Genomic DNA, 25864 nt, shown 5'->3' with positions numbered 1-25864 from the left:
AGAGGAAGGTCTCCGGAATGATAATTAAACAAACTCAATAATAATGTTAAGAAGGATAAGGTCGAGGATTCAAAGTTCAACGTACAAATGAAAGGAAGGTCGAGGGTTCAAAATTCGACCTATCTAGATCGAATTTTCAACCCTCGACTTATTTAAAAGAAAAACAACAATATTTTTACAAATAATTTGAAAACAACAATATTTTCTTAAATAGTTTCTAAAAGGACAATATCCTTTTAATTTTTCCATTAGGGAACTCATTTTTTCAAAAGAGTTTTTTAAGTGGCAGCCGACGCGCGCTGCAGTGACCGCCGCTCCCTCCCTATCACACCCTCGAACAATCAGAGTTACTTGTCTTTGAATATTTTTCCTCAGAGACACTGTGATTTGCCCTAACCCCTGCCGTTGGTGAGATCGCGCTGCCACCGCTCATTTTTTTAGGTTCTCAAGGTTTTGATTTTTATTTTGATTTTGCCGTTGCTGGAATCAGCCTTCCGGGGTTTTAAACAGGGGTTGTTCCTTGATTTATATGCTACCATTTTTTGTGATGAGTGTTTTATCGTCTCTTAATTAGGATCATACATAATGTTAAATCTGTTCCATGATCTATGGGTTTCCTGTGAACCATTTGCAGAATGTTTTGATAAACAGTTATGTGCTACAACATAAGAATTCTCCTTTTCGTTCTAGCATGAATATTGGAAGAACAAAGACTTCTGCATTTCTACTCGGTTTCCATAAATTTTTGCGGCAATATTCTTCGATCCACTCAATATCTCCATCACAAGCCCTTCAAGAGAGCATTAAAGCTGCAGTTGAATCAAAGTCGTATAAGAAACTTCCAGATTTGTTTCCTTCTTTGCGAGAAGCTTGCCATAACCCCAATCTTTTCTTGTTTCTCTCTACTTTTCCTGTTAACGTAAGAACACAAATTGTGGATGAGATATTGCAATCTTTAATATCTATTAGACCTCGCTCAAGATCCCAATTTGTCCATGTTTCTCTGCTTTTCTACACTCTTCAAATCTCTTCACCCTTTCCCCTCTCTCTTCCAGTCCTCCAGAGGATTCTCCACTCTGGTTATGTCCCTGCCCCGCAGACCCATCTTCTCCTCTCTTCTGCCTGGCTAAAACAACGTAGCCAGTCTAAATCTGTTGCTAATATCTTGATGGATATGCGGTCAATTGGGTACAAGCCTGACAGTAACATATGTAATTATATTATATCCTCTCTTTGTGCCACTGATGAATTAGCAGAGGCTTTTCAAGTATTGAAAGGAATGGGAGGGGCAGGGTGTTTTCCTGACTTGGAGAGTTATGGCACCTTAATTAGTGCAGTAACAGCTGTTAGACAGACAGACAAGGCAGTGGAATTGCTGAAAGAAATGGTTTTAAAAGTTAAATTGACACCAAGACAAGGAACGATTATCAATGTTGTGGCTGCTTTACGAGCAAACCGAGAGGTAAGGAGAGCAGTTGAGATCATTGAGCTGTTGGAGAAGGAGAGTCACAATGTTGGATTTGAGAGCTACGAGCTTCTTGTTGAAGGTTGTTTGGAGTGTCGCGAGTATATTTTGGCAGGAAAGGTGACCATGGGGATGACAGAGAGAGGGTTTATACCATATATCAAGGTCAGGCAAAAGGTTGTTGAGGGGCTGGCTGGCATTGGAGAAGCAGAATTTGCTTCTGCTGTAAGACGCAAATTTGTAGGGTTGAAGTCTTAGGTACTATAAATTCGTTTATATCTTTATTCTCAAATATATATATTGTTATGCTTGAATCCTTCCTTTTCTTTCAACTTTTGTTGCTCGTACATAATAACCTTTTACTAATTCTCATTGCATCACTGGATAATATAATTTAGTGGACTTTAAAATGTGTTATAATTTATAATTGGTAAATTTAATTTCTTCACTTCTGAAGGTAGACAAGATCAATTAACACCAGGAAATATGTTCAGTCTTTGATGGGGTAGCTAGCCATCATAGCTATGCCACAAGTACCTCGCTTGTCAGTTGAATCACGTTTCATTCTTATGTAACCAGATTCACCCCAGTCAGTGCCCCATGAATTCTTGACAAGCCAATAAGATTTGTTGCTAGCTTGCCCATACCCAACTATTGCCACTCCATGATTGAGTTGTTTTCCACAATTGCCTGAGAAGACTCCACCAGAATAGAACTGAAAATCATATCCCCCTGCATCAATTGCTACAGAGACTGGCTGGTTAGCAACGGCTGCTTTTAAGCTTTTCTCATCATTGGCAGGCACTTTTTCATATCCACTTATTTCCACGGTGTGGTTTCTCACTTTTTGTTTATTGCATGTAGATTCAATTCCCCTGTATGGATATTCTGTTTCTGTAGTGAGTCCAGTTTTCTTGATGAATTGAAATGCTTTGTCCATGAAACCACCATTGCATCCCTGGTTCCCCGAGGCCACATCGCAGTCCACAAGCTCTTGTTCTGATAGAGACATCAATTTTCCTGTTTTTATTTTGTTGATGCCTTCCACTGCTGCTACTGCAGAGAATGCCCAGCAGCTCCCTGTGTCAAAAATTCATAACTGTTGAGTTTGTTCGAATACGAAGGGATGACTTACAATGGATAGAGGAGGGTAGGGTAGTTAGGAAAAAAACTCAAAATCAGACGAAAAGAGAACATTTTCATACTGATTACTGATTAGTTAGATGAACGAGTGTATTATGAGTTCGTACCACATTGGCCTTGATTCTTTATTGGAGTAACTGCACCTTCCTTTCTCCAGTTAACATTAGTAGGCAAATCTACCATATTTCCATATCTAAAGCATGTATCAGGAAGCCAATCAGTTTTGTACCCCAAGTAAGTCTCCTTAAACTCATCATTTGTGAGATCTGCAAAGTTATTTTCAGCTAGAGTATATGAATGATCCAGAGAATTGAAGTTGTCAATGTACTGAACATTCAACTGATAAATTGTGAATCTCCGCTCCCACTCTTCTCTGCTCTTGTATTGTCGACCGTATTTACTCATCCATTTCTGGTACCTGCCTTGTAAGTCACCAGAACTAGATCCTGGGGGGTAGTCCATTGCCATAAATACCATTGTGGGTGTCCAGATAACCCAGAGAATTAGAGACATCAAACCCACATTCCAAATCATTCTATATGCTTCCATGGCTCTTTTTTTTCTTTTTTTTAATTGCGAATCAAAAGTCTGTTTTCGTTCTCCACATTGACGTCTAGTTATATATTGATCCATTCTTAACTGCAAGCGGATGAAGTTTTGATACATGAGAAATTCTTGGATTCATGTATTTCACACCTTGAAGTTTCATTAAGGGCTGGTCTGTTGTTTCATCTTTCCAGCACGGCAAGAAAAGGTGGAAACATACAGTTCTGCTTCAGATAGATGCCCACAAGAAGAAAATAGATCAATTGGTGCTGCACTTGTCGTAGAAAATGGTTTGGGTGTACTAATAATGCAAGTGTTCTTTTAGGTAAAATTATAAAATCTCATTTAAAAAAAGGTGAGAAATGAATAATCATTTTTTTCTCGTAAATAAGTAAACAAAAAATGAGAAATGAGAAATATAAGAAATAAAAAGTGGCAGCCGACGCACGCTGCAGTGACCGCCGCTCCCTCCCTATCACACCCTCACCTCCACGAACAATCAGAGTTACTTGTGCATATCTGAGAGAGCGAGATATTGAGAGAGAGCGAGATCTGATAGAGCGATATATTGAGAGAGAGCGAGATTTTGAGAGAGAGCGAGAGTTTCCAGTTTTTTTCTTTTCAACTTGGGAGTTTCCAGCTTTGATTCTTTCTAACCCATTCATTGGTGCATATCTGGCACGAAGTTTCTTAACTTGGGAGTTTCCAGTTTTTTTCTTTTTTGGTCTGATTTTTTTCATAATTATTTGATGTGTTATAAATAATTTTGTATTGGGAGAGAACGAAAGAGGGAAGAGCGAGAGCGAAATCCTGAGAGCGAGAGCGAGAGCGAGATCCTGAGAGCGAGATTTTGAGCGAGCGAGAGCGACATCCTGAGAGCGAGATTTGAGAGAGCGAGAGCGAGAGCTTGAGAGAGCGAGAGCGAGATGTTAGCGAGAGTGAGATATCTGTACAAATTTCCCTTTTTTTTCTTTTATTTAATTCCCATTCCCATTCCACCTTGTTCTTTCTTTCTTCCTTTGTTTCTACTTCTCTTCTCTCTTTTTTTTTTTTTTTTTATTTTTTTTAAAATTTTTCATTTAAAATATATTATTTATTTATATATAAAATTAAAAAAAAAAAAAAAACTCCATCAAAATCTTGGTACCAAATGTACAAAAGGAATCCAAGATCATTATTGTAAAATCTTTTAAACTACCTCACTACTGTGATTAAAGTTTCTGTTCTTTATATCAATTAGTCTTATTTATAGACTTGCATGTGAAGGTTTTGAGTGTTGATTTGATTTATTATGTCCCCAAATTATTATCTAAAATATGTAAATTTGAATATTGAAGTTTTTTTTTTACCTTAAATGTTATTATTTATGTCAGTGACATTTAAAAGCTTCTATATCAAAATAATTACTATTCATAATATATAAAAAGAATAAATTAAAAAAATAATATCTCATAAAAATAAAAAAATGTAAATTAAATATCGCATGGTGTTGGCTTGCGATGGTTAAGGGTTGCGATGGTGCTATGTTGGAAATTAAGGGAAACTAAGAATTTCCATGCGTTGGGATCATATTAGGTGTTGAGGATCAACTATGCGTTCTAAGTATGCTATGCGTTGATACCTTAGGCTAGTTGTATGCCTTGAGAATCACCCTAGTGAACGCATATTGAAGGGAATGAACGCATAGGAATGCTGAGATCATAAGGAAAATGTCATCCTAACATGTGGCTGATTGAGAATAAACCTCCTGACTTAAGAAATTGAGGTGGAGGCTTGAGGAGACATGCAAATTTAGTCTCATGCGTTGGCATGATAGAAGAGAGACATCCAGCACTTGCATGGTTCAAACTTGCGTTGGTAGACAACTCAAGCAAGAGGTGGAAGGGGCTGTAGGTTGGCAAACCTTAAGAACAACACATGGAGAAGTAGGTGACAAGCTTGGAAGGCTTTTGGACGCCTATAAAAGGAGGGACGCCCCACTCCAACCTCCACACCAAGTCTCTCAAAGAGCATAAAGAGACGAAAAATAAGAAGAGAGAAATTTAAGTGTGGGTCGGAGTTTCTAGCAAGGACGCGGAGGAGCCAAACTGTCTGGACAATAGCGAAAGGCCAACTTCAAACCACTAGTTCTTCCAAACCACTCGTGCGAATCAGGTGATTTTTGGACTAAAAGTTTCTAAATTAAGTCTAGTTTATGTGTATGGGCTGCCTCGGCAAAATGCGTGGTCAAAATTATGGAAAATCGCGAGGTGCTCACCAGGAAAAAGACAGTCGGGCCAGGAAGAGTAAAATTGATCCACAAGCTTTCACCAAGGAATTTAGGGATGAAACTTTAAGCTATTGTAGTTAAGACATTTTCTCACATTTTTTAAGAAGGAATTGTCTTGAGATAAGGCCTGGAAGTGGTAGTAATCTAAGCTTCAAAACTGAATAGGATCCAACGGTAGAATCAGGGAAATCAGGTGAACTGTGTGAACTCCATAACTTCACTGTGAGTGGTTAATTCTTCCCTTGTTATTTTTGAGCATATTGTAAATTAATATGCTGTAGTTTTGTGTGATGATAAGATAAGGCCTGGAAGTGGTAGTAATCTAAGCTTCAAAGCTGAATAGGATCCAACGGTAGAATCAGGGAAATCAGGTGAACTGTGTGAACTCCATAACTTCACTGTGAGTGGTTAATTCTTCCCTTGTTATTTTGAGCATATTGTAAATTTAATATGCTGTAGGTTTTGTGTGATGATTGGGATGGTCAGAGGTCTAAGGACCTAGAACCTAAGCCCAGAGTAAATCCTTACAGGATGGTCAGGGGACTGAGGAGTCTAGTGCCTGAGCCTGTGGGATAGAGAATCCTTGAATTGGGATGGTCAGAGGGTCGATGGGCCTAGTTTCTGAGCCCATGATAGGAGGAGTTATGTGCACATAGGCTGGTATTATTGTTGTGATATTGCATGTTAAACATCTACCGTGTGTGTAGGTGGATTCGTGAAAGCTTCATGCTTTGTTGGAGGTCCACTTGGAAACCTCATGTTTGTTGTGGAAGATTTATATTTGTGTTACCACTCACTGAGCTTTGTAAAAGCTCATGGTTTGTTTCTATGTTTATCTTGCAGGTAGCTGACGAGTCCAGGTTGCGGGATTGGTTAAGGTCTGCCACAAGCTGAAAAATAACTGTAAATAAGACTGGTTATCGGGATAGGGTTTCCACGTGTATTTTATAATTTGGACTTGTAAACTAGTTTCTATTAAAAAGCATGTAATGTTTTTCTGCTGCAAAAGTACGAAACTAGTAGCTGAGCTAAAGTAGTAACATATTATATCACACCTCACCGCGAGCTCAAGAGCATGGGCTCGGCGCAGGGCGTGACATATAGTGAAACAAAAATTTGAATTGTAAAACTAATGAGAGAAGGGAGATCCAAGTATGTTTCAATGCTAAGGAATACACTCCCACCTAAGCGCCCATAACAGAAGAATGTTGCGGGTTCTATCAACGTTAGAATGAGAACTCTATAATAGAGAAGAAGTTTGATGTTTAAGTTACCTCATATAGAACTTTATTGATGTATTTATAAGAGAATTGATCTAGTTTACAACGTCTTAGACTTAGGATATGAGTTTTTCCTAATTCCAAACAAGTTAGGATTAGGATCAATCACATAGGCATATTTAAAACCAACTCCACTTTATCCTGTTCTTGTCTTTGTCGCCACCTGCCCGAGACGATGCGGAGCGACCGACGTCCTCAAAAATAATATTAATTTTAAAAGGAAAAAGGAGTTTCCACCAATCCTTTTGACAGTGTGATTATATTGAGCACCAAAATAAAGTTAACAATATTTTAATAGAAAGTAATAAAAATGGTATGTGAAAAATAGAGTTGAATTTGCGAGGCATTTGTATACGGGAAAGGTGTTGGCACCTCACAACACCTATTAAATAGGTGGCCAACTTTAAATTATTTGAAAATATTCTTTAAAAAAATATTTTAAATATTGTCTTATTTTATCCCTCATTTCTCTATTATTTGGAAATAAGATCCCAAAAAATAAGTGGAAGAAAATTCTACAATTAGGCCGTATAAGAATTTAAAAAAATTTCACCTCGAAAATGTGAGAAAATATTACAAATTTCTCACATCATAAGATAGCCTTTTAATAAAAGCTTTTTTAAAAGATATTATTTCAGTTAAATTCATTTTATATTTGGTTCAAATTTTGGGCTCTAAAAAATTCTCAACCATCACCCCAAGAATATAAAAAATCAAACATTCAAATATTTCTATATTACCTCATAGAAAATTTTAAAGAACACATCCTTTGGTAAAACAAATTTTTAAGAAAGAAAGGTAAAAGCTTAAAAAAAAAAAAACACTGATAGACACTTCCATCAACTTCACTGCATTAGTCACATCGGCTACAAAACTAGAAATTTTCATTGACAAATAAATCCAGATGATTGCAAACTGCTTCTTCATTTAGGTTATGAAAACCCTTTCGGTCTCTCCTTCAATGCATTATGCAATTTCTTGTAAGTTAAAAAATCTTAACTTGCATCTTCCAATATCCAAAATTTTTTCCATCCAATTTTATGATCCGCTCGAAACTTCTTGGCTGTCATAATCCCATGTCTTCTGAACAAAATGTCTGATACCACTTGTAGGAAATTTATACCTAGATATAAATAAAAAGCAAAAACTAATTTATATCTTACATATCCACTTCATCCCAAAAAAATTAGGATTCATAAAATAGAAAATAACTAAGAGGAAAAAAAAAAGAACGACACTGAAAATATACTGGTTCGTTCTCAAACTCGGGAGTACGTTGACTCTTCTACAACTAGTTCGACTATGATGAACATTATAAAAGATTTCAAAATTAGTGCTATAAATTCCACCAAATAGGCCAACATGAACTATTTGATTTCCTATATCATAATTGGAATTAATAATAAAAAAGAGAAACATTAAAGAAAAGTATCCTCTGTATTCTTGTTCTCATTGCTGCACCAACTGAATAAAACAAAGAGTAATTCTTCAAATTGAAGAATTCCTTTATGCCGAAAAGGTCACGTATCGTCACACTTTTCTTAAAAAAATTGCAGCCACAAGTTTCTTTTTTGATCTGCAGCTCTATTCCCATCACAAACACATGCACAAGAACACACGCGTATACACGCGCACACTTTTGCTGGAAGACCATCAAAATTATATATATATACCAATCTTTTAAATCTTCAACCAAAATAAGAGATACATTTACAGAAATTTAAACAAAAACGTGTAATTAAAGGTTAAGAAACCAAAATTCAAGCAACCACACTAGACTTTAAGTGACCAAACGACCTTAACACTTACAGAAATGTCACCCAAATGTCCATAAACCCACTGCACATCAGTCTTAAACCCCTCCAAAACACAAACATAACATCTAATAGTCATGGGTAAGTCACACCACAACTCTATGAATATAAAGCAAGCATTGGTTTTCTACTATCCTTTGGCAGGCAGAGTTAGAGAAGGGTTTGGTAGGAAGCTGTTTGTAGAATGCATAGGTGAAGGAATCTTGTTCATTGTGGCAAGTGCAGATGTAAATCTACACCACTTTGGTTCTAGTCGTGGGGTTTAAAAGAATTTTATGAGAGTGAGGAATATGTCGACCTAGTTAAGATGTTTCGATGCATCTCTAATCTTTTTTGTCCATTAATTACTTTTTAAAAATATATCCCTTTGAAGGATTGACGTGATAATATGAGTTGTTCCCATTGTTTTTTTTGGCAAAGATGAACATAGGTATTGTGACACTTACAAAAGCATAGGTATTCTTTTCTCTCTTATTTTTGTTGATATTCATATTTATTTTGGATATATTTATTCATTCTATTAAAATTAATTATATTATTAATATCGATATTTATAACCATCAAGATGAGTTAAAAATTATTTTATTATTATTATTATTTTTGAGCAAGTTTATATAGAGATTATTAGTGTTGAATTAACCTAATTATTTTTTCAATTCCAATAAATTAATCCTAACTAATTGATTGATGAAAAAGTGGGGAAAATTAAAAGGATATTTTATTTTTAGAAACTATTTAGGAAAATATTGTTGTTTTCAAACTATTTGTAAGAATATTGTTGATTTTTATTTTTTTTAAATAAGTCGACCCTCGACCTTCCTCTTTCATATTTTTTGTACGTCGAACTTTGAACTCTCGACCTTACCCCAACATTATTATTGAGTCTGTTTAATTTGTAGGGTTGAAGTCTTAGGTGTTATAAATTCGTTTATATCTTTATTCTCAAATATATATATTGTTATGCTTGAATCCTTCCTTTTCTTTCAACTTTTGTTGCTCGTACATAATAACCTTTTACTAATTCTTATTGCATCACTGGATAATATAATTTAGTGGACTTTAAAATGTGATATAATTTATAATTGGTAAATTTAATTTCTTCACTTCTGAAGGTAGACAAGATCAATTAACACCAGGAAATATGTTCAGTCTTTGATGGGGTAGCTAGCCATCATAGCTATGCCACAAGTACCTCGCTTGTCAGTTGAATCACTTTTCATTCTTATGTAACCAGATTCACCCCAGTTAGTGCCCCATGAATTCTTGACAAGCCAATAAGATTTGTGTAAAGCTTCCCATTATATTCACATACAAAATGAGGGACAAAAAGGTAAAAACACCACAAGAGTTAGTTAGAGAGATAGTGGAGTATGAGAATCTGGGGGAAAAGGGCAATTTTGTTGAGGATCCGTTGGAGGTGGGAGCACAGGGGGATTAAATAATTTGGAAGAGAAAGAGAAAGAAGGAAGAGAAGATTTTGGCTGAAAGGTGATTCGACCTTGAGGAGAGGACACCAACATCTCGAAATCCAGGCTGGGACATTTTTTTTTCTTTCTAATTTCCCTGAGTTTGTTGTTCATTTTCTATTCGTCATTTCTTCTTCCTCTGTATTCCATTGCTGTTATTTGACTACTGTCAAGGTTTATAAATAAAAGGATGGAGTGCATTGTTCAATCTTTTTTAATCTTGTTATCTTAATTTCTTGTTAATCGAAAGTGAGTTGAAAAGGAGCAGGGAAGACCGGGGGTTTAACATTTGGTATCAGAGCCGCAACCCTGAGGAAAATGCACACCATGGCCCAAAAACAATTGGAAGAGAGGATGGAGGCTACGGAGAAGGAAATGTTAGGGCTGAAGGAGCACTTTGTTAGCCTGTGCAAGAACTTGGAAAAGCTGACCGAGGAGGTTAGAGAGAATAACATGGCTCGAAAGAAAGAAGAATCAATGCTAACTGAAGGAAGCAATCTCAAGTCGAAAGGGAAGACAGAGGAAGTCGAATCTTCTCATATTCCCAGCGGAAGCAGCTTGGACAAAGGTAAGTATAAATGTTTAGAAATGCCCTTGTTTGCAGGTGACAACCCAGAATCGTGGGTCTATCAAGTAGAGCATTTTGAAATTCATGAGCTCTCTGATGCTGAGAAGGTGAAGGTGGCTGTGATTAGCTTCGCCCTTGATGAAGTTGATTGGTTCCGGTGGAGTAACAACCGGAGGGCCATTACTACATGGGAAGAGCTAAAATGTAGGTTGTTTGAACACTACCGGAGGGTTGGAGAAGGAAGCTTATGCGCTAGGTTATTGAAAATTCGACAAGAGGGTTCATACCAAGAATATGTAAAAAAATTCGTCAACTATTTTGCTCCATTGCCGGACTTATTAGAGGAAGTACTGAAGGATGCATTCTTGAACGGGTTAGAACCAGAGCTGCAAGCTGAAGTGGTTAGCCGGAATCCCAAAACTCTTGACGAGTGTATGAAGGAAGCCAAATTGGTGAATGATCGGAACATTGCACTCAGGCTGGCCTTGAAAGAGTTGGGCCGCAATAGGCTGAACCAGAAAATGGGCCAAATGAACAGAGGGGAATCTAGTGATAAAAGTCAGGGAAAGCCTATGGACAAACCAACCATGAAACAAATCGCATTACCCGTGAAGCCGTTAGTTCCCATTCCTGCAAAACAGAATCTTCCCATCAAGAAGGAGGCCCCAATGAAGAGACTAAGTGACCGCGAATTCAGAGAACGACTTGACAAGGGACTTTGTTTCTATTGTAATGAAAAGTATGCCCCGGGACACCGTTGTAAATTCAAAGAAAATAGAAAACTCATGCTATTTATAGCCAATGAAGAGGAGAAAATGGAGGAAAAGGAGTTAATCGAAGGAGAAGAACTGGTGGAATTGAAGTATGGTGAAGTACAAGAAAAGGTGGAACTATTGTTGAACTCTCTACTTGGATTTTCAGCAAAGGGAACAATGAAACTCAAGGGAAAAATCAGGGACAAGGAAGTGGTAGTCCTCATTGATTTGGGAGCTACTCACAACTTTATCCATCAAGAAACGGTTAGGGAGCTAGAGTTACCATTGGAACAACAAAAGAGGTTTAGGGTGGTGATAGGAAATGGAAGTGAAATCGAGGGAAAGGGTATTTGCAAGGGGGTGGAGCTCACACTCCCAAATTTGATGGTAAAGGCTGATTTCTTGGCTATGGAGTTAGGAAGGATGAACGTAGTTCTTGGAATGCTCTGGCTATGTACCACTGAGTTCATGGGAATCCACTGGCCTTCATTAACAATGGCCTTTTGGTCGAATGGAGCACTTATCGTGTTAAAAGGGGATCCCTCCCCCACTAAGGCTGAAGTTTCCTTTAAAATGCTAAGTAAACAGTGGAATGAGGAAGATATGGACTTCTTGGTAGATTTCCAGCATCTTGAGTTTGAAGACCTTGATGGGACGGAGGAAGGGAGGAAGAAAGAAGACCAACCTGTATTACCTGTCATGATTCAAGCACTATTAGAGTAGAACCAAGATGTATTCAGCTTACCAACTTCATTTCCCCCTAGAAGGGCAGTGACCACCAAATAACCATTAAAGATGGAACCAATCCAATCAATGTCAGGCCCTACAAGTATGGATATGCACAGAAGGAGGAGATAGAGAAACTAGTTCATGAAATGTTGCAAGCTGGATTCATTAGACCTAGCTGAAGTCCCTACTCAATTTACTGGTAAAGAAGAAGGATGGGGGTTGGAGATTTTGTGTTGACTATAGGAGGTTGAATCAAGCTACAATAGCTGAAAAATTCCCTATTCTAGTCATTGAGAAGTTACTTGACGAGTTACACGGGGCTGTAGTATTCTCAAAGCTTGATTTAAAGTCAGGTTACCACCAAATCCGCATGAGAGAGGAAGACATCGAGAAGACAACATTTATAACTCACGAAGGGCACTACGAGTTCTTGGTTATGCCTTTTGGGCTCATGAATGCACCTGCAACTTTCCAATCACTGATGAATCAAGTTTTTAAACCCTTTCTACGTTGCTTTATACTTGTGTTTTTTAATGATATTTTGGTGTATAGTCCAGATGTTTCTACTCATGAGACTCACCTAGGAGTGGTGTTCAACATTCTAAGAGACAATAAACTCTTTGCTAACCAAAAGAAATGTGTATTTTGCCGAGATAGGATACAATATTTGGGGCATTGGATTTCACACTAAGGGGTTGAAGCTGATGGGGAGAAGATCCAAGCTATGGTCAACTAGCCGCGTCCCACGAATGTGACTGAATTGAGGGGTTTCTTGGGGTTGACCGGTTATTATCCGCATTTTGTTCAAGGTTACAGCATTAAGGCAGCCCCACTAACACATTTGATCAAGAAAAATAGTTTGGGATGAGGCTGCCACTCGAGCATTTAAAGACTTGAAGCAGCAGATGGTGTCCTGTCCGGTTCTAGCATTGCTAGACTTCAACCAACCTTTCATTATAGAAACAGATGCCTCGGGAATAGGGGTGGGGTTGTTCTGACTCAAGGAGACAAACCAATAGCCTTTTTCAGCCAAAAGCTCTCACAACGTGCTCAAAACAAATCCATCTATGAAAGGGAATTAATGGCAGTCATATTAGCTGTCCAAAGGTAGCGTCATTACTTATTAGGAGGAAAATTCACTGTGATTTCAGACCAAAAAACCTTGAAATTCTTGGTGGAACAGAGGGAAGTACAATCCCAATTTCAGAGGTGGTTAACCAAGCTTCTTAGCTATGATTTTGAGATACTTTACCAGCCCGATTTGATGAACAAGGCAGCAGATGCCCTGTCTAGAGTCAACCTATCGTCTGAACTTGTTAGCTTATACTCCTCAGCAGTGTTAGATGTGGAACTCATATTAAAGGAGATGGGGGAAGATGAGGAATTACAACAAATCATTGCCTTATTGAAAGACAATCCAGATGGTAAACCAAACTACAAATGGAAAAATGGAAGACTACTCTATAAAGGAAGGTTAGTCATCCTTAAACAATCAACTTTGATTCCCTCTTTATTGCATACTTACCATGATTCCATACTTGGAGGGCATTCGGGTTTCCTAAGGACCTACAAACACATGAGTGGGGAGTTATATTGGCCGGGAATGAAGAGTGATATAAAAAATTATGTGGCTGGATGTGATATTTGTCAAAGAAACAAAACAGAATCTCTAACCCTTGCAGAACTGCTACAATCGTTACCTATTCCCGAGCTAACCTTGGAAGAGTGGACCATGGACTTTGTTGAAGGACTTCCTAGAGCAGGGGGCTTTGATTCCATCTTAGTAGNGTTTTTAAACCCTTTCTACGTTGCTTTATACTTGTGTTTTTTAATGATATTTTGGTGTATAGTCCAGATGTTTCTACTCATGAGACTCACCTAGGAGTGGTGTTCAACATTCTAAGAGACAATAAACTCTTTGCTAACCAAAAGAAATGTGTATTTTGCCGAGATAGGATACAATATTTGGGGCATTGGATTTCACACTAAGGGGTTGAAGCTGATGGGGAGAAGATCCAAGCTATGGTCAACTAGCCGCGTCCCACGAATGTGACTGAATTGAGGGGTTTCTTGGGGTTGACCGGTTATTATCCGCATTTTGTTCAAGGTTACAGCATTAAGGCAGCCCCACTAACACATTTGATCAAGAAAAATAGTTTGGGATGAGGCTGCCACTCGAGCATTTAAAGACTTGAAGCAGCAGATGGTGTCCTGTCCGGTTCTAGCATTGCTAGACTTCAACCAACCTTTCATTATAGAAACAGATGCCTCGGGAATAGGGGTGGGGTTGTTCTGACTCAAGGAGACAAACCAATAGCCTTTTTCAGCCAAAAGCTCTCACATCGCTGTCTCTTATACACATCTAGATGTGTATAAGAGACAGCTGCAGGACTGCTACAACCGTTACCTATTCCCGAGCTAACCTTGGAAGAGTGGACCATGGACTTTGTTGAAGGACTTCCTAGAGCAGGGGGCTTTGATTCCATCTTAGTAGTGGTTGATAGATTGAGCAAATATGGACATTTTATCCCCCTCAAGCATCCATTTTCAGCAAAGCAAGTAGCAAAAAATCTTCATACAAGAGATCATCAAGCTTCATGGCATTCCTAAGTCGATTACTACTGATAGGGATAAAATCTTTTTGAGTAATTTCTGGAAAGAAGTTTTTGCAGCCCTAGGAACCAAATTAAGAAGAAGTACAGCTTTCCATCCTCAAACAGATGGACAAACTGAACGTGTAATTCGGTGTTTGGAGACTTATTTAAGATGTTTTTGCAATGAGCAACCTAATAAGTGGAATAAATGGCTGGCTTGGGCAGAGTATTGGTATAACATCACCTTCCATGCATCAATAAGGACTACCCCATTCCAAGCGATCTATGGGAGGACTCCCCCATCGTCAATACATTATGGGGAAACAAAATCCAGCAATGACAGTGTTGACAACCTATTAAAGGAACGGGACTTGGCTTTGAATGCACTTAAGGAGAATCTAGAAATTGCATAGAATAGAATGAAAAAGCAGGCCGACCAGCATAGACGTGAGCTGACATTTGAGGTAGGAGATGAAAGTTTTCTCAAACTAAGACCTTACAGACAAAGATCACTAGCATAAAGGAAAAGCGAGAAGTTATCTCCAAGGTTCTATGGTTCGTATCAAATAACTGAAAAGATAGGAGAAGTGGCGTATCGACTGAATCTACCACCAGAGGTAGTGATACATGATGTATTTCATTTTTCTCAACTTAAGAAAAAAGTGGGTAAGTCACAATACATACAGCCATTACCCCCTATGTTAACTGAAGAATTTGAGCTACAGGTTGTCCCTGAAGTGGTGCTTGGAGTAAGGTGGAATGGAGAACTAAACACACAAGAATGGCTTATTAGATGGAAGGGTCTTCCAGATAATGAGGCCACATGGGAGTCGGTAACGAACATCAAGCAACAATTTCTATCCTTCCACCTTGAGGACAAGGTGCATTTCTAAGGAGGGACAAAAAGTTAAAAACACCACAAGAGTTAGTTAGAGAGATAGTGGAGTATGAGAATCTGGGGAAAAAGGGCAATTCTATTGAGGATCCATTGGGGGTGGGACCACAGGGGGATTAAATAAATTGGAAGAGAAAGAGAAAGAAAGCAGAGAAGATTTTGGCTGAAAGGTGATTCGACCTTGAGGAGAGGACACCAGTATCTCTCGAAATCCAGGATGGGACATTTTGTTTTTCTTTCTAATTTTCCTAAGTTTGTTGTTCATTTTCTATTCGTCATTTCTTCTTCCTCTGTATTCCATTGCTGTTATTTGACTACTGTCAAGGTTTATAAATAAAAGGCTAGAGTGCATTGTTCAATCTCCTTTAATCTTGTTATTTTAATTTCTTGTTAATGGAAAGTGAGTTGAAAAGGAGCAGGGCAGACCGGGGGTTTAACAATTTGTTGCTAGCTTGCCTATACCCAACTATTGCCACTCCATGATTGAGTTGTTTTCCACAATTGCCTGAGAAGACACCACCAGAATAGAACTGAAAATCATATCCCCCTGCATCAATTGCTAAAGAGACTGGCTGGTTAGCAACGACTGCTTTTAAGCTTTTCTCATCATTGGCAGGCACTTTTTCATATCCACTTATTTCCACGGTGTGGTTTCTCACTTTTTGTTTATTACATGTAGATTCAATTCCCCTGTATGGATATTCTGTTTCTGTAGTGAGTCTAGTTTTCTTGATGAATTGAAATGCTTTGTCCATGAAACCACCATTGCATCCCTGGTTCCCCGAGGCCACATCGCAGTCCACAAGCTCTTGTTCTGATAGAGACATCAATTTTCCTGTTTTTATTTTGTTGATGCCTTCCACTGCTGCTACTGCAGAGAATGCCCAACAGTTCCCTGTGTTAAAAATTCATAACTGGTGAGTTTGTTCGAATACGAAGGGATGACTTACAATGGATAGAGGAGGGTAGGGTAGTTAGGGAAAAAAAACTCAAAATCAGACGAAAAGAGAACATTTTCATACTGATTACTGATTAGTTAGATGAACGAGTGTATTATGAGTTCGTACCACATTGGCCTTGATTATTTATTGGAGTAACTGCACCTTCCTTTCTCCAGTTAACATTAGTAGGCAAATGTACCATATTTCCATATCTAAAGCATGTATCAGGAAGCCAATCAGTTTTGTACCCCAAGTAAGTCTCCTTAAACTCATCATTTGTGAGATCTACTAAGTTATTTTCAGCTAGAGTATATGAATGATCCAGAGAATTGAAGTTGTCAATGTACTGAACATTCAACTGATAAATTGTGAATCTCCGCTCCCACTCTTCTCTACTCTTGTATTGTCGACCGTATTTACTCATCCATTTCTGGTACCTGCCTTGTAAGTCACCAGAACTAGATCCTGGGGGGTAGTCCATTGCCATAAATTCCATTGTGGGTGTCCAGATAACCCAGAGAATTAGAGACATCAAACCCACATTCCAAATCATTCTATATGCTTCCATGGCTCTTTTTTTTTAAATTGCGAATCAAAAGTCTGTTTCCGTTCTCCACATTGACGTCTAGTTATATATTGATCCATTCTTAACTGCAAGCGGATGAAGTTTTGATGCATGAGAAATTCTTGGATTCATGTATTTCACACCTTGAAGTTTCATTAAGGGCTGGTCTGTTGTTTCATCTTTCCAGCACGACAAGAAAAGGGGAAACATATAGTTCTGCTTTAGATAGATGGCCACAAGAAGAAAATAGATCAATTGGTGCTGCACTTCCATCGTAGAAAATGGTTTGGGTGTACTACATAATAATGCAAGTGTTCTTTTAGGTAAAGTTATAAAATCTCATTTCAAAAAAGGTGAGAAATGAATAATCATTTTTTTCTCGAAAATAAGTAAACAAAAAATGAGAAATGAGAAATATAAGAAATAAAAAGTGGCAGCCGATGCACGCTGCAGTGACCGCCGCTCCCTCTCTATCACACCTCACCTCCACGAACAATCAGAGTTACTTGTCTTTGAACATTTTTCCTCATAGACTCTGTGATTCAGCCCCTAACCCCTGCCGTTGGTGAGATCGTGCTGCCATCGCTCATTTTTCAGGTTCTCAAGGTTTTAATTTTTATTTTTATTTGCCATTGCTTTGGAATCAACCTTCTGGGATTTGAAACAGGGGTTGTTCCTTGATTTATATGCTACCATTTTTTGTGATGAGTGTTTTATCGTCTCTTAATTAGGATCGTACATAATGTTAAATCTGTTTCATGATCTATGGGTTTCCTGTGAACCATTTGCAGAATGTTTTGATAAACAATTATGTGCTACAACATAAGAATTCTCCTTTTCATTCTAGCATGAATATGGGAAGAACAAAGACTTCTGCATTTCTACTCGGTTTCCATCAATTTTTGCGACAATATTCTTCGATCCACTCAATATCTCCATCACAAGCCCTTCAAGAGAGCATTAAAGCTGCAGTTGAATCAAAGTCATATAAGAAACTTCCAGATTTGTTTCCTTCTTTGCGAGAAGCTTTCCATAACCCCAATCTTTTCTTGTTTCTCTCTACTTTTCCTGTTAACGTAAGAACACAAATTGTGGATGAGATATTGCAATCTTTAATATCTATTAAACCTCGCTCAAGATCCCAATTTGTCCATGTTTCTTTGTTTTTCTACACTCTTTAAAGCTCTTCACCCTTTCCCCTCTCTCTTCCAGTCCTCTAGAGGATTCTCCACTCTGGTTATGTCCTTGCCCCGCAGACCCATCTTCTCATCTCTTCTGCCTGGCTAAAACAACGTAGCCAGTCTAAATCTGTTGCTAATATCTTGATGGATATGCGGTCAATTGGGTACAAGCCTGACAGTAACATATGTAATTATATTATATCCTTTCTTTGTGCCACTGATGAATTAGCAGAGGCTTTTCAAGTATTGAAAAGTATAGGAGGGGCAGGGTGTTTTCCTGACTTGGAGAGTTATGGCACCTTAATTAGTGCAGTAACAGCTGTTAGATGGACAGACAAGGCAGTGTAATTACTAAAAGAAATGGTTTTAAAAGTTAAATTGACACCAAGACAAGGAACGATTATCAATGTTGTGGTTGCTTTACGAGCAACCACTTCCACACGGTCGACCGCTTTCAACTTCTTTCATTTTTTTTGTGGGTCTAGAGTAAGCAAAAAACATATACTAGTAGAAGAGGATCATTCATCATATCCAGGGTGTATCAATAATTCAATTTAGGATTTTCATAGCGATTGCTAATGATAGGTGATCGATCGCATACTAGTGAGTAGCGATCATTTTGTGGAGGTAAATGATCGTTTATCCAAATGTAAATGATCGCTGATGGAATAGTACGCAATCGTTTATTAAAAAGTAAGCAATCATAATCAAATGGTAAGCAATCGTGTATCCAAACGTAAGCGATCGTTGATCCAATACTCCGTCATAACATACCTGAGCTCAGCAATTGCGTACTATTTTCTTAGTAATTGGTTAGATTTTATTTTAGATTCAAGTGCAATTCAAACTTGATTGTCTATACTTGGCCTTTAAAGGGACAATGATGTTACTTCGCACATTTGTGCATTATGGTGGGGAGTAGAACTAGACCGATAGTAATTATGTTGGAGGTTCCATGGAACGATTAAAGATTAGAAGTGATATAACTTGTAGTGAACTTGGGTCTTCTGCATCAACGACTTAATATCAATAAGGATATGTTACAATCTATTGGTCCCAGCTCCTTCAATTGATATAACGGATGTCTACCTTAGATTTTTTTGTTTTTGTTTTGTTTTTGTTTTTTGGGAAGGAAGTGATGCATCCTAGATGTTGTTGTTTGTATCTGTGATACCGAATGATAATCATGGAGTCGACATTGATAATACGGATTCACATGACAATCCTACTATTCCAACCATTCCAACGAATTAGAACTTTTATTTTCCAACCACATCCGACACATGATATTCCAAACATGTATGCACTCGATGAGAACATCGAGTTGTGTAATTTGGCGATCACAGAAATGATCCATGAGGTGGATACAATGATGTTAAGTTCAATATCCGATCGAGATGTGCACCATAACCTGTCCCAACATCATTTGTTCAATCGAGATGTACACCACAGGCAGTCCCAACACCATCTGTCCATGTTCCAACCCCACCTGCTCTCATCTCATCAGTGGCAATGCTCTCTGCTCCAACACATTCGAATGTTCCAACCCAACAATTTGTTGATGTACCTAGACCATGATGGACTGACTTATGATGACATTATCAAAGTACGTCATTATTGTTTGAATGACATTGACTTACAGGTCGGTTAAATTTTCTTTTGCAAATATGATTTGTTGGTTAAATTGTCAATGCTTGCAATAAGAAAGAATTTTGATTACTAGGTAAAGAAGTCAAAGAATACCTTGTTAACTATCCAACGTGTAGATAAGAGACATAATTGGAGAACTCGTGCAAAGAGATTGGAAGGAAGTGATTGTTTCAAGGTGACGAAGTACCTAAGCGAACATACATGTGCACTTGAAGTTAGGAACTTCGATAATCGACAAGTTAAGAGTTGGGTTATTGGACACTTAATTAAGTCCAAGTATGAACAAGTCGATCGGTCATACCATCCAAGGGACATTCGGCAAGACTATGGAGTAATTATTATAAGCTATGAATGGGCCTATCGTGTGAGAGAGTAGGCATTAGTATACGCATGAGGTTGCCAAAAGGATCTTACACCATTGTTATTGCATATGGTGAAGCATTTAAGTTTGCAAATCCATATATTGTGTTTTAGGTTGAAATTGAAGACGAATAATATTTTAAGTATGTCTTCATGACATTCATGAAGGGATCGAATCCTGTGTGGAAGCGATTGATCGCCTATACTTTTAGTTATTGTTTCGAAAAACAGAAAATTCAGAGAAGATTAAACATTTAAACTAAACATGCTTTTACTGTGAAGAATCTCGAGGAAAAATATATTACCTTTAAAGACTAAATATTCAATATTCTCCAATTCTTCAAATAACATGATCTAAACAACTCTTCTTGGATCTCGAACAAGACACTGCTACAAGTCTTCTCTGCTATTCTTCGGCAAGGATTTGGGTTTGCGGGAACCAAATTCTTTGAAGCTGTTGGGAAGATTTATTTATTTATTTTTTTGCAAAGAAATCTTTTTCTCTGTGTTCTTTGAAACTTTATAGAGAGTTGTATAGAGAAACTTCTTTCTCCAAATGCAGAGAACTCCCTGCATAATGAGAGAGGGGAGTTAAATCCCTTCACCATTATCTTCAACTCCTTTGTAACTGCACTAGAGTTATTATTTAATTTAATAAAAAAATCAAATGAGATCAAATTAAATAATTTATTAATTAGTCTAATTCATTAATTTTAATTAAATATAATATATTGAATTAAATATTGAATTTGAATCATATTCAAATGTATTTTTATCTCATAACCTATAGTTTTAATGTGTATCTCATTCACATTAAATTTAACCGATAGTTTTAATATGAATCTCATTTATATTATTTAATATTTGAATCTTATTTAAATACATTATTCTCTCAAATTTATATAGATTAAATTTGAATCTTATTCAAAATTAACTTTATAATATAATGTATATACATTATATTAATTGTATCACATACAATTAAAATATATTCCCTTATAATTGAATAATTCAAACTCTTCCAAAACTAAATAATCATTGGTTTACCCTTAGTGAGTTAGCAGGGGACCTAATGAACCTCTAAATTAGAAGTTCCAATGATTCAAGATTAATTAATTAAACTCTTTAATTAAATTAATTAGCATTCATTAATTATAGGTTGTGCTTCTAAAAACCCATAGTTGCACTTTTCGCACTATAGAATATTTTTCTGTCTATGGATATAACCATTACAAGTAGTGAATTTTTCACAATTTGTTCATAATTACAATTGGGTCAAATTATCGTTTTACCCCTATAATTACCTTTTGCTCCATAAGTCCCATTGATCCTTTAATAAACAACTTGTTTATAGTTCAACTATAAACAGAATCCTTCTCGGGCCAATGAGAGAGAGGGCCCCATTGTTTAAAATCTGGAGTCAGCACTTAAGGGAAAAATTTATCTACTTATTCTCAAGTCAGAAAGGAGTGAATTTCATCTAGTGTAGCTATGTTCCTAACTTCCCACTCAGTCTTGTTCCCAAAATGATAGACTTATTGAATCAGCGACTCGGGTCACTCTCATTAATACAAATCAAAGAACAAACCCTCATAGACAGGAGTCCATAACTCACTCAAAATGAAGATCGAGTTACACATGATCATCCTATGAAATATTAATCACTTCAGTCAACGATGTTACAAAGAAAGATTAATTATTTGTGGTCCAGTCTTATACAAACTCTTTGTATATGATACCCTCACTACACGTCTATACATGAACGAATTGGATCAAATCGTTTGTAATGTTTACAAAGTGGGTCATATCCACAGTCTCACTATGATAAGGCACCCAACCTTATCCGTACACTATAGACCTTTTAGGTTATTACTTGAATATGATCTATCCGTATGTCAACCACAACTATTCATGTTATATTAAATAACTTTATATCTTAGTTCATTTAATTGACTTACGCAGGTCTAATTGTAAAATAAAACAACTCCTTATTATATTAAATAAATGAATTTTGTTTATACATTACAAACAACAAGATTTAGGACATAAACCACCAGCAATTCGGGCCGTGTATCTGTATCTGTCTTGTGGTTGTTGTAGATGACATTCACCTTCATAAGAAGTATAAGGGTATGTTGTTAATACCGAGGTGCATTGATGGTAATAACAATATATGCCTTATTGTGTTTGACATTGTCGATGGTGAGAATGATTCATCTTGGACTTGGTCTATGGCATACTTGAAAGCTGCGATCAGTGAAATTTCAGAATTGGTCATGATATCTAATCGTCAAAAGTCCATCGAGAAGGTGATCCTATGAAATATCAATCTAATCAATTTACAGATTTACAAAGAGAGATTAAATATTTCGTGGTCCAATCTTATACCAACCCTTTGTATAAGATACACCCACCTACATGTCTCCACATGAACGGTTTGGATCAAACTATTTGTAATAATTACAAAGTGGGTCGTATCCATAGTGTCACCAGGATAAGACACCCAACCTTGTCCATATACTATAGACCTTTAAGTTATTTCTTGAACATAATCCACCTGTATATCAACTATATATTGTCCAAGACTACATGTAATAACCTTGAATTTTTCTAGTTAATGGATAAATTAATATTGCATATTTAATAACTAAATTAATTAATTAATTATGATGCTTTAGGGTACAAATCCCAATAGGGCTTTAGCCATTCACTCAATACAGAAAAATAATAAAAAAATTAGTAAAAATGGTCATCTAATTAAAAGAAAATTCAACTCAACATGCCACTTCATTTAAAATTTGTCAATTCAACATACCATGTCACTTTTTTGTGGGTTTATCACTAATTTGGGGTGAAAAAGACCTAAAATCGTGGGTTTTTTTTTGGCCTAGAAGTGTCATTTTTGTTCTAGGTTTCTTTTCGTTTGGAGTTGTGGGTGTAGGATTGTATCAGCAACAGCGGAAGCATAAGGATCATCTAAGCACTTTAATTCACTAAGTTTGGCAAAATATAAAGCATGCTCTTGTAAAAAACAAGTGAGTTTCAAGACATACCTCTTGTAGAACTTCTTCAAAGCTCTTTCTCCAACTGCTAGGGGTGTCTGGTTTGGGTTAAAATTTTTTAAAAATATTAAATTCGGATTGGGTCTCGGGTTACCCCATTTCATGGTCGGGTAGACCAGACCCAAACATAAAACTGGCAGATCGTATAGCATTACTCAACGATGTGAAGCATTTGGTAAACGATTATATAGTATTGGGTAGGCGATCGTATAGCATTGGATAGGAGATCGTGTAACATTTGATAAGTGATCGTATAACATTTGGTAAGTGATCGTATAGCATTAGGTAGGTGATCATATAGAATTTTGTTACTCAGCGATCATGTAACATTTGGTAAATGATCGTGTTGCATTTGGTAAGCGATCGTATAGCATTGAGTAGGTGATCATATAGCATTGGGTAGGCGATCATATAACATTTTGTTACTCAGCGATCGTGTAGCAGAGCTCAGTGATCGTATAGCTGAGCTCAATAATCGTATAGCATTTGGTAAGCGATTTGTATAGCATTTAGTGGACGATTGTATAGCATTGGTAGGTGATCGTGCAACATTTTCCAATTGGTAAGCGATCGTACAGCATTTAGTAGACGATCGTATAACATTGGTAGGCGATCGTGTAACATTTTTCAATTGGTAAGCGATCGTGTAAAAGAATCGGTGACCCAACTCGGCCCAACCCAGAAATTTTGGGTTGGGTGACCCTTCAAAAATGAATTAATAAGGTTCATTATTAGCCAACCCGAATTTTTGGGTTGGTCCACAAAATTCTCCCAATCCGGTCTAACCCGGACTATGTACACCCCTACCAGCTGCTATCTTCTCCGAATCTGATTGCAGACCACCTCAAGATCTTCTCCACTATTTTCTTGGTACTCTAAATTGAGTTGACTCAAAAAAAGCTTGAATCAAGGGATGAAGAAGAAAAGCTCACAACAGCAATCTTGGTGAAGAACCCTTTCTTTAACTCGAATTTTTTCTAAAATTCTCTATAGATTGCATGCCTGATTTTCACTCCAATCTTTTCATTATATTGCAGATCAACTGCAAAGAAGAGAGTTGCATGAGTTGCAACTCATGCTTGGAGAAGCCAAGGCCAAGAAGATGCTATTTGTGTGAGCTACTTGAAAGATGGATAATGGAAAATCTACATTTTCCATTTTGTGTTTTGCTTTTCTAAATTTCCAATTTTATCATAAAATCAACAATGATTTTATAAAATCTATTTTGATTTTAAACTAAAAAAAATAATTAATTTAATAAAACTTAATTAATTTAATATCAAATATTAAATTAATTTTAACACATATCCAACTTTATATATTTAAATCACACTTAAATATATAAATTCTCCTATTCCGTTTAATTTTCAAATTAAACATGTATTTATATCTCGTATAATTACTAATTCCCTTAATTTTAATTTGAACAATTCAAATTAACTTATCACACTATTCTAGAGCTAGTCTATTACGTGCTAGTAGGGGGACCTCACGGAACTAAAGATCATGGGCTCCAACGATCCCACATTAATTGACTAAACTCATTAGACCAGATTAATACCCATTCATTAACTAATGGGTCACTCCACTAAAGCCCATAGTTTCACTCCCCTCACTGTAGATATATTATATCCACATGATTTAACCATAATCGGCTGTTCGTAATAACGACTGGGTTAAATATCTGTTTTACCCCTAAGATTACGTCTTATTTCTCAAGTTCCTACTGATCCTCTAATGAACAACTGGTTTGTGATCCAATTACTAAACCAAATTCTCTCAGCCTAGTGAGAGGGTGGGACCCCTTGTTCAAGACCTAGATTCAATGCTTGAGACAACAACCTTTCTCCTATCCCTAAATTGGGTAGGTGTGAACTCCATCTTGCACCCTATGTCCCCAACTATCTATCCGGTCTTACTCCTAAACTGGGAGTCTTATTGAGTTGGCACTGTTAAGCCAACCCTCACCTATGCAAATCTAAAGGCAATCCCGAATAAACAGAAGTTCATAGTTAGCTCAGAATTAAGATCGAGTTACCTAGGTCATCTAGGTGAAATAATCAGTCTTATACAGTAAACAACGTTATAAAGTAAGAATGACTTATTTCTTGGTCCTGATCTTATGCAAACTCATTGCATAGGACACCCCCACTCCTCATGTAGCACTTTACAACTTTTTGTAATAACTACAGAGTAGGCTGCATCCAATGGTGTTACGAGAATAAGGTACCCAACCTTATTCATGTACCATAGATCATTTTGACTATTTACTCAAACCTGATCCACTTTTATGTCTCTACATAAAGTTCAAGTACTCATACAATAGTCATGAGTCTTAGTTTATTGGATTTAGACTTTCATATAATTTATGAAATCGATAATAAGTATATTGATTATAGAAAATGTTTATCATTTTACAAACTGCGAGTTTTAGGACATAAAACCCAACAGTGAGCTTAACCAAGATTTATACCATGAATACCAAAAGACCAAAAAGGGGTAAGGTGTCAATGCTAGTAGTTTTCAGGACAAGGACGACTCTATTATCATGATCCATGGTGGTCAATACAGTAGTTTCTGA

The 25864-nt window shown here is 37.0% G+C and overlaps 3 protein-coding genes and 1 pseudogene across 6 annotated transcripts; 2 read left to right on the top strand and 2 right to left on the bottom strand.

Annotated features, from left to right (window-relative positions):
* Positions 1–288: 288 nt before the first annotated feature.
* On the top strand, positions 289–6649 carry LOC120089512 (pentatricopeptide repeat-containing protein At1g06270). Of its 4 annotated transcripts, none has more exons than XM_039047009.1 (2): positions 289–1723; positions 6267–6602. In XM_039047009.1, the coding sequence occupies exon 1, from the start codon at positions 602–604 to the stop codon at positions 1721–1723; it is 1122 nt and encodes a 373-aa protein (XP_038902937.1). In that variant the 5' UTR covers positions 289–601; the 3' UTR covers positions 6267–6602. The 4 variants fall into 4 exon arrangements, 3 of the variants coding, with proteins under 3 accessions (XP_038902937.1, XP_038902936.1, XP_038902935.1); XM_039047008.1 differs by lacking the exon at positions 6267–6602 and adding an exon at positions 2045–2186; XM_039047007.1 differs by lacking the exon at positions 6267–6602 and adding an exon at positions 1923–2064.
* Positions 1923–3157, bottom strand: LOC120089513 (ervatamin-B). The gene is made up of 2 exons (XM_039047011.1): positions 2716–3157; positions 1923–2545 (listed from the first exon to the last, which is right to left on the bottom strand). The coding sequence occupies exons 1-2, from the start codon at positions 3155–3157 to the stop codon at positions 1956–1958; spliced, it is 1032 nt and encodes a 343-aa protein (XP_038902939.1). The 3' UTR covers positions 1923–1955.
* Positions 6650–9662: 3013 nt separating the features above from the next.
* Positions 9663–17033, bottom strand: LOC120089293 (ervatamin-B-like). The gene is made up of 3 exons (XM_039046720.1): positions 16592–17033; positions 15973–16419; positions 9663–9808 (listed from the first exon to the last, which is right to left on the bottom strand). The coding sequence occupies exons 1-3, from the start codon at positions 17031–17033 to the stop codon at positions 9663–9665; spliced, it is 1035 nt and encodes a 344-aa protein (XP_038902648.1).
* Positions 17034–17878: 845 nt separating this feature from the next.
* Positions 17879–22542, top strand: LOC120089031 (annotated as a pseudogene).
* Positions 22543–25864: the final 3322 nt, after the last annotated feature.

This window comes from Benincasa hispida, chromosome 10 (genome assembly GCF_009727055.1).
Source record: "Benincasa hispida cultivar B227 chromosome 10, ASM972705v1, whole genome shotgun sequence".
NCBI classification, from domain to species: domain Eukaryota; kingdom Viridiplantae; phylum Streptophyta; class Magnoliopsida; order Cucurbitales; family Cucurbitaceae; genus Benincasa; species Benincasa hispida.
The sequence above is the reverse complement of the archived record's forward strand: the minus strand, read 5'-3'. Positions and strand labels throughout refer to the sequence as shown.

Coding starts and splice junctions, on each gene's coding strand:
- LOC120089512 (XM_039047009.1), top strand. CDS start 602: ATGATCTATGGGTTTCCTGTGAACCATTTGCAGAATGTTTTGATAAAC.
- LOC120089513 (XM_039047011.1), bottom strand. CDS start 3,157: ATGGAAGCATATAGAATGATTTGGAATGTGGGTTTGATGTCTCTAATT. Junction 2,546..2,715: donor AAAGAATCAAGGCCAATGTG/GTACGAACTCAT, acceptor TTTTTGACACAG/GGAGCTGCTGGGCATTCTCT.
- LOC120089293 (XM_039046720.1), bottom strand. CDS start 17,033: ATGGAAGCATATAGAATGATTTGGAATGTGGGTTTGATGTCTCTAATT. Junction 16,420..16,591: donor AAATAATCAAGGCCAATGTG/GTACGAACTCAT, acceptor TTTTTAACACAG/GGAACTGTTGGGCATTCTCT. Junction 9,809..15,972: donor AGTTGGGTATAGGCAAGCTA/GCAACAAATTGT, acceptor TATAATGGGAAG/CTTTACACAAATCTTATTGG.